The sequence below is a fragment of the Psammomys obesus genome, unplaced genomic scaffold (genome assembly GCF_907164565.1).
Source record: "Psammomys obesus unplaced genomic scaffold, mPsaObe1.curated_primary_1811, whole genome shotgun sequence".
NCBI lineage: Eukaryota > Metazoa > Chordata > Mammalia > Rodentia > Muridae > Psammomys > Psammomys obesus.
The window spans coordinates 1,606,965-1,615,009 of record NW_026585691.1 but is presented as its reverse complement, the minus strand read 5'-3'; the positions used below and the strand labels follow the sequence as shown (position 1 = coordinate 1,615,009).

The 8,045-nt window shown below is 57.2% G+C and overlaps 1 protein-coding gene across 1 annotated transcript in view; it reads left to right on the top strand.

The window, feature by feature from the left end:
- Nucleotides 1–6,020: 6,020 nt before the first annotated feature.
- Nucleotides 6,021–8,045, top strand: part of Smad6 (SMAD family member 6) — a 73,898-nt gene continuing 71,873 nt past the window's right edge. Inside the window, exons 1-2 of the mRNA XM_055596944.1 lie at nucleotides 6,021–6,432; nucleotides 6,518–7,842. Of these exons, the coding sequence (XP_055452919.1) occupies nucleotides 7,029–7,842 (814 nt within the window). The 5' untranslated portion in view covers nucleotides 6,021–6,432; nucleotides 6,518–7,028. The remainder of the gene's footprint in view (nucleotides 6,433–6,517; nucleotides 7,843–8,045) is intronic.

Below are 8,045 nucleotides of genomic sequence, written 5' to 3'. Positions count from 1 at the left end.
TTTCTCTACATACAGTCGGGGGGGGGGGCTATTAAAACAGAAAGCCAGCCTAGCATGCACATAGCCCAGGGTTTGATCCCCAACACTGCAAACCAATGCTATAACCTAGAAAGCAGGCTCTGCCTCTCCCGTGCTCAGAACCTTCAGTGGCTTCCAACTGACTTAGAACACAAGCCAAAAACCCAGCAATGGCCTGCATGAGCCCACATCTGCCCCCAGGATGTCTCTGACTTCTTCACCTCTGTGAAGCCCTGGAATGTTCTAAATACATGCATCCCAGGCATGGTCCTGCCCCAGGGCCTTTGTGCTTCTGGCTATCCATTCCTGCAGCTTTTTGCAAGCAGGCAGTGTGACAGAAAGCCCCTGCCCCAACCACCACTATGACTTCAATGTCACTACAAAGATCTCAATCCAGTTATGTCACAGAATAAAACCTCATCCCTTCACTCCAATTCAACTTCCCAGGGAAGCCTCCCCTGACATACCTCTTCTCTCTCAACATCCATCTTTCCTCTTTGTTTGGTTGGTTTTTTGGAGACAGCATTTCTCTGTGTATCCCTGGCTGTCTTGGACTACTTTGTAGACCAAGGTGGCCTTGAACTCACAGAGATCCACCTGCCTCGGCCTCTACAGTGCTGGGGCTGAAGGAGTGTGCCACCATGCCCTGGCTTCCTCTTCCTTGTTTTGCTTTGGCCTTGGTGTGTCACCTGCTCATTTTGTTTTGGTCTGTCTCCTTCCCACCAGATTCCTTGAGCTCTGGGATTACTGGGCTTGGCCTGCTGGCTCCCCAGGTCTGAGAGCACCCAGCAGGCACTCAGTAAATACCAGTGAACTCAGAACCCCATTAGAGCATATGGCCACGCCACATCCTCCCCTGCCCCTCCCAGGAAAGCATCAGGTTTTCAGAAGGGCTATCACTCTCAAGTGCACCCCAACTCTTCCACTTGGGATCATGTTGGCCAAATAGGTTTGCCATCTGAAGGCACAGACAATACCACTTAGCCAGCTGGCCCTATGGTTGGCCTGTAATACTGAATGTATAATGGTTCTCCATAGAGTTGGCAGGCAGGACTTGGGCATTTGCATCTGTCTGCTGTGGGTTATGACGAGTCCTCTTGTCAATCCATTAGGTCGTGGAAAGACCTGGCCAGGCTTCCTGTATGACTTATTTGTGAATTGTGTTCCTTCCCGCACCCAGAAGCAAGCTCTAGCTCTAGTGATTTCTGCTGTCTCATGCCTCATTCCTTACCATGTAGTGTGGAAACTTCCCAAGGGCAAAACACCACCTTTTTTTTTTTTTTTTTTTTTTTTTTTTTTTGGTAGAACCAGGTGTTAAGGAGATGTTTACTACTCACCTGGTCTCAGCTCTGCCACCTGCTGGCTGTATGAGCAGAAACAAATAGCCCAACCTCTGATTAAAAAAAGTCTAGCAAGAAAGAAGGAAACCTTCCCTGCGTCACCAGGAGGGTTGGAGAAGAGGGTGCCAGAGGGTTGGAGAAGAGGGTGCCGAGGAGGTTTGGCTGAGGAAGCGGGAATTTTAACTCAGCCACCCTGCAGATGCTGAGTGTCCTGGGGCCAGGAGAAGAAGGCGAGAAGGCAAGTACTGTCTCAGACAGGAGGGTGTCCAGCAGCCTTATTCTGATCACGCTGCTGTGTGTGGCTAGCCTGACTGGTTCCCCATCTCTGCCCTTGCAGGCCTGTGTTTCACAGGGAGAGAGTGGTGCTTTGCCATTGCAGGTGGAGCGCTTCCAGGAGATGGAGGAAGAATGGAGCGGACAGCTCAGTTCTTCCTGGTGACTTTCTGTGAATGGGCAACGGGGATCCTGCCTTCCTCTTCTCCTCTCTTTTCCCTTCATCCCAGGGAACCCGAGCTTAGCAGTCTCATAGGGTGGAGGTCAGAGCTGTTGTTCCACAGGCCTGCACAGCTGGGCACCACTGCACACACCCTCTAGTGGCTACAGGCGCTAAGTCAGAGGGGTCTGGGAAGGAGAAGCAGTCCTTTAGCACGGAGGCCTGATTCGAAGGCTTCTATGCCATGTAGTGTTGGCAGCTGCCCCTAGTATGATTCCTATTCCCAATTTACAGTGCACAATCTGCCCCAGGGGCCCCAGCCGGCTCTTGCTGTAGTGCAGGGGCCATCCTTCCTAGGCTACATCCTATCCTGCCCCGCCCCTCTCCCAGTGAGCAAGAGCAAAGAGGCTAAATTTTGCTTAGATTTGCAACCCTCTTCTTTATTCCTTTATTTAATATGTGTTTATGGCATATGTTTGCCGGTGTGTACATGTATGAGGTTTATGGTTGTCTGCTTGGTCACTCTCCACGTTTTTGTTTATTTATTTGAGATGGGGGGGCTCTCTCTCTCTCGCTGAACCTAGAGCTCATCATTTAGCCAGGCTGGCTGATCAGAGAGCTCCAGGGATCTGCTTCTCTCTGCACCCATCTCCCCAGTTCTGGGGTTGCAGCTCAGCATTGCTGGGCCTGGCATCCAGATCAGGTTATCAGGGCAAACACTTCAGCGACAAGCCATCTCTCTAGCTTAAGGTAGCAGGCTTCTCAAAGGCCTGCTTTAGTCTCCTCTGGTACACGCCAGGGGCTCTGCAGGAAGGGACGCTTGCACTAGGAGTAAGGGGCAGAGGGGATAGAGCTGCAACTGATGTGCTGGGTTAGGGCTAGGATGGAGAAACACTTCTGTAACTATCAATCCCTGCCACGAGGGGCACCGTGCAGACTGTCTACAGGCAGGGAACCCTCTTCCAGGAGTCTTGCTTCCATGGCAATCATACTTCTTTCTTAGCCAAACTGCCTGGGTTCAAGTCCCACCCCTGCCAGTAATGACAATCTTGTGCAGGCTATTGTGTGTCCAAAGTTCTGTGTAAAAGTAAGTTTTTGTTTTTGCTTTTAGAGACAGGGTTTCTCTATGTAGCCTTGGCTGTGCGGGACTCGCTTTGTAGACCAGGCTGGACTTACAGAGATCCACCTGCCTCTGCCTTCTGAGCACTGGCATTAAAGGTGTGTGCCACCACCAACACTACCTGGCAAAGTAACTTTTCTTCATCTCTTTAATTGTCTTCTCAGATGCTTATAGTCTCTGTATGCCAACCTAGTGCTGGAAGTTTCTAGCCTCCGTACAATCTAATCTAGGCCTACCATGTTTTCAGCCTGAGTCTTACTGGTGAATAGGCTCATCCTTTCTAGCTCTTTCTGAACTCTGCATGGCTGTTTTAACTCAGCTGTTCTGGCTCAAACTCCTCTCCAAGCTGACTGTTTCAAAACTGTATTCTCCCACTTCTGACTGAATTGTTCTGCTTGGCCTCAAACTAACTGTAGCAATTAGAACTAACTGTTCCAATCTTCTGGCTCCTTCTCATTCTCTGGCTTGTTTTGTCTTCACCTGTGCCTAGCATGCTCTCTCTTCAACCTCACTCTGTAAAACTCTTTTGGTAAAAACTGCCTCTGAATTCCATGAACTGAACTGCCACAAACTCAACTCCACTATACTGCCTCTGAACTCACTGACTCAACCGAACTGCCTGAACAGCATTAACTGGAACTCAGAGATCTGCATGCTTCTGTCTTCTGAGTGCTGGGATTAAAGGCATGGGCCTGGACCTTTTTCTGCACCAGGATAGCCTTGAGCTCAGAGACCTGCTAGCATCTGTTTCCTGGGATTAAAATGTGTCTGTATTCCAGTCAGATCACACGGACCTAGAAGGTCTTGGATATGATCTCTTCCCAGAGTAGCCATGTTCTGAATTAAAATTCCTCTACAACCTTGTGCCTTAGTATTCTACATAATGCTAGTTATCAGCCACCCTCATCCCCAGGGAGTTATAATGGGGAGTGTGTCCTCCTTCTACCAAATGCTGACTAGGTAGGTCTCATAGAGGCAGTACCTACATCACATTTTGGAAAGCACTCCCCTGGAATGTATGTTGTGAAAACACAGGGTACTCACCTCTTCTAGCTGTTGGGGGTCAGAGCAGAGCTGGTGTGGGACTTTCTGGTTTTGGTGTCTTAGCGCTCCCAATAGGTTTCAATGGCAAATTAAATGTGCAAGTTTCTTTACCTCAGTTTCCTCATCTGTACACAGAGAAAATAAAACTGATTAGGGTGTGAGACTTGCGTGAATACACACTATTTAGGCTTGACATCTCTTCTATCACGGTAAAGAAAGCAAAGCGTCTGCTCTTATTATTGAAATGCAGAGGCAAGGAAACAGTCTTTATCTTCATAAAAGAAAACATAATTGGCTCCCCTTTGTATGTTTTTTTTTTTATTTTAATTTTGGGAAACTTTTGGAGACAGGGTCTTATGCAGCCCTAGGCTGGTTTCCAGTTCAATGTGTAGCCCAGGATAGCCTTGAACTCCTGATCCTCCTCTCTCCACCTCCCAAGCGCTGCAGCTAATGGGTGTGCACAAGGGCTCCTTGTGTTTTAGGATCATCAACTTCTTCCCGGGCAAGACAGAGGCTAGAAAACAAGTTTGCATGGGTGCTGCTTGCCCATTCTCAACGTGTACACTTACTAATTCCCAGAATCTTCATTCTGTGAGGCGGGCATCACCCATCCCAGCGTGTTCAAAGGAGAAACTGAGGCCAAGACAACTACTCCTATTTCACCTTGGCCAAAATAGTAAGGGGTGGGTGTGACAATCGGTACCAGACTCAGGTAAGGCATAGGAAAGGGTTCTGGCTCTTTGCTGCACACACGGCCCTTCCCCCAGCGCACACGGAGACCTAGTCCCTAGGCTTGCACGTCGCCCTCACGACAGCAGCCCAGAGCACGGGTGTCCTAGGGCTGGTGGTGGGGATCCCAGGTCTGCGCCCCATCCTCCGCACCCCGCCTCCCGCGGGGGAGCGGCGTCCAGCCCCAGGCCAATGAGAGTAGCGGAATTCCTTTCATTGAGCTCGGGGCCCCACGCTTGCCCGGAAGGGGGCGTGGCGCTGCGCCGGGGGTGGGGCCGCGGCGCGCCAGGGGAGGGCGGAGCCGGCCCTGCTGCTGGGCCAATCGGCGCCACGCCCGGGAGGGGGAGGGGGAACCAAGCCTTTTTTCCTCTCTGAGCGGGACCAATCCCGACTTTACAAGCTTGAACTTTTGCCACCCTCGGACTAGCAAGCACGCCCGAGGAGGTACCCCGCCGCGCCGGCTCCAGGGCAGGAGCGGCCTTAACCCTTCCCGTGCCGGGCCCCCTAATCTGGCCCCAGTTTGCTCCGTTTTCATAGTGAAACACGGCCGGGGAGAGCGCGCCCCTCCATCCACATACCCCTCGAAGGGGCAGTAAGTAAATCCACGAAAGGAAAAGGACGCGCCTGGCCTTGAGGGGGCCCAGGACGTCAGACAGTCTGGCGGGAGAGCCGCGGCGGCCGAGAGGAGCCGTCCGAGAGCACTCCTGCTCTGCCCCACTCCCCGGCTCGGGCTACACTGGACCTCCCCTGACCGAGGCAGCTCACGCCCCCTGGTGTAGCCCAGGCAGAGCGACCCCCGCTTCTGGGCAGGGGGTGCGTCGTTAGATCACGGAAGGTCCCGCTACCCCAACTTCTCGGCCGCCTCGGAGACGCGGGGCAGGAAGGCGCGCACGCACGCCCATTTTTATTAGCCCGCGCTGAGGCCGGGGGTTTGGAGCGACTCTGAGTGCAATGAGAGTTTGCAAGTTTGTGCACAAGCCAGAGAGAGGCCGAAGGCCGCCTTGGAGTCCTGGTCGCGGTGGGTTCACCAAGCAGAGCCTGGGTAGCAGGGTGTGTGTTTGTTCGCGCGTGTGCATGGTCGCTCGTATCCGTGCCCAAGGCGCGACGTGAGCTAGAGAGTGAGTCTCAGGCTCTGTCAGCCTCGGGGCGGGGGTGCCGGGGCGGGCGAGGGGCGGGGGTTCGGGTTCGGCCCGCCCCAGAAACCAGCCCCCTCGGAGCCTCGGGCTCAGCCATGGGACGTGTTCTCCTTTAAGAGTTAAGAAACTTGAAACCTTGTTTGCGCAACAATCAGCGCCGCGGAGCCGCCAAAGTGTCTAGACTGGCATATGATGGGAGGCAGCCAATGACTCCGCGGCGCTCCTCCGGGGGCCCTCAGTGTGCGTTTGAGGAGAACAAAAAAGAGAGAGAGCGCCGATCGGGGGAGCGAGCGAGGGAGCCGAGCCCAGAGAAAGAGCCGCCGGGCGCTGCCTAGCCAAACCTCGCGGGGACCGCGGGGCCACCGGGAGGCACTTCGGTGGAGGGGGGAGGGGGCGACCTCGGCGGCCGCGGCGCCCGGAGCGACCCAGCGCAGCGTGGGGCGGGCTGCGACCTCTGCCTCGGTGGACTGCATTTTTAATTAAGGATTCCCAGCAGCTCTTTGGGATTTTTTTTTTTTTTCGGCTTCCACTCTCATGTGTTGACACCCGCGTTCAGGAGAGACCTGCCCCAAATGCACCGAGCTCCCGGGACCTGAGACGGACTTGCTCTTCGTGCGTGCAAATCCAAGCATTTTGGGTTTTGTTTGGGGATCTTTTCCTTGCTTTGCTTTTATTTTTATTTTGTATTTTATTGCAGGGATCTGGGAGCTATCCGCAAGCCCGAGTTTCGGATCCTGCAGAGAGAGCCCATGTAGCGTTAGCGCTTGACTTTTGAAGGCAGAGCGGTGCGGACGCCTTTGGGGGTACGACGCAGGCGCTTTGTGCTCGTGTACCAGCCGCGCAACTTTTGAAGGCTCGCCGGCCCATGCAGGGTGCCGCTGGCCTCGCGTCGCCCGCGGCCCCCCTCAGGCCCCCGAGCCGCTGGAGCTGAGCAGCCTCGGCCCACCGCGGTCCATGTAGCCCGCCGGTCCCGCGCGGACCCCGACCCGGCGCGCGCGTGTGCCCGGCCCGGCCCGGCGCGAGCTCCCCCATGTTGCAGCCCTGCGGTGTCCCTTCGACGACAGGCTGTGCGCGCTCTGCACGGCGCCCCGCGGCGGAGCTTCATGTGGGGCTGCGGCCCGCGCAGCCGGCGCCTCGCTGAGGGAACGGACCCCCGGTAACCGGAGACCGCCTCCCCTCCCTCCACCCCAGGCGCCAAAGGATATCGTATGTTCAGGTCTAAACGCTCGGGGCTGGTGCGGCGACTTTGGCGAAGTCGTGTGGTTCCCGACCGGGAGGAAGGCGGCGGCGGAGGCGGCGGTGGCGACGAGGATGGGAGCCTGGGCACCCGAGCTGAGCCTGCCCCGCGGGCACGAGAGGGCGGAGGCTGCGGCCGCTCCGAGGTCCGCTCGGTAGTCCCGCGGCGGCCCCGGGACGCGGTGGGACCGCGAGGCGCCCCGAGCGCGGGCCGGCGGCGGCGCGCGGGCGGCCCCCCGAGGCCGGAGCCGGGGGCCGGAGCCGGGGGTCCTCCACTGGGTGCGGGGGCGGAAGGAGGCCCGGGCCGGCTGCCCGAGAGCGACTGCGAGACGGTGACCTGCTGCCTCTTCTCCGAGCGGGACGCCGCGGGCGCGCCGCGGGACCCCGGCGAGCCCCCAGCGCGGCGGTCCCCGGAGCCCGAGGAGGGCGGCGGGCCCCGGGGTCGCGAAGCCCGCTCTCGGCTGCTGCTCCTGGAGCAGGAGCTCAAGACGGTCACGTACTCGCTGCTCAAGCGGCTCAAGGAGCGGTCGCTCGACACGCTGCTGGAGGCGGTGGAGTCCCGCGGCGGCGTGCCGGGCGGCTGCGTGCTGGTGCCGCGCGCCGACCTCCGCCTCGGCGGCCAGCCCGCGCCGCCGCAGCTGCTGCTCGGCCGCCTCTTCCGCTGGCCAGACCTGCAGCACGCGGTGGAGCTCAAGCCCCTGTGCGGCTGCCACAGCTTCGCCGCCGCCGCCGACGGACCCACGGTGTGCTGCAACCCCTACCACTTCAGCCGGCTCTGCGGGCCAGGTGAGCGCGCGCGGGGTCGCCTCGACCTCCGCCCCGACCTTCTGGTCCCCTCCTGTGGCCACCTCTCCTCAGCACCGAGGGTCTGCAGGGAGGGCTGAGGTGAAGCTGAGGGAGGAGGTGTCTGCAGCTTCATTTTGTGGCCCCACCGGATTTCGAAGGGGGCACGTCCCGGCTTTCAGTGTGCAGCCTCCGAGACTTAAAGT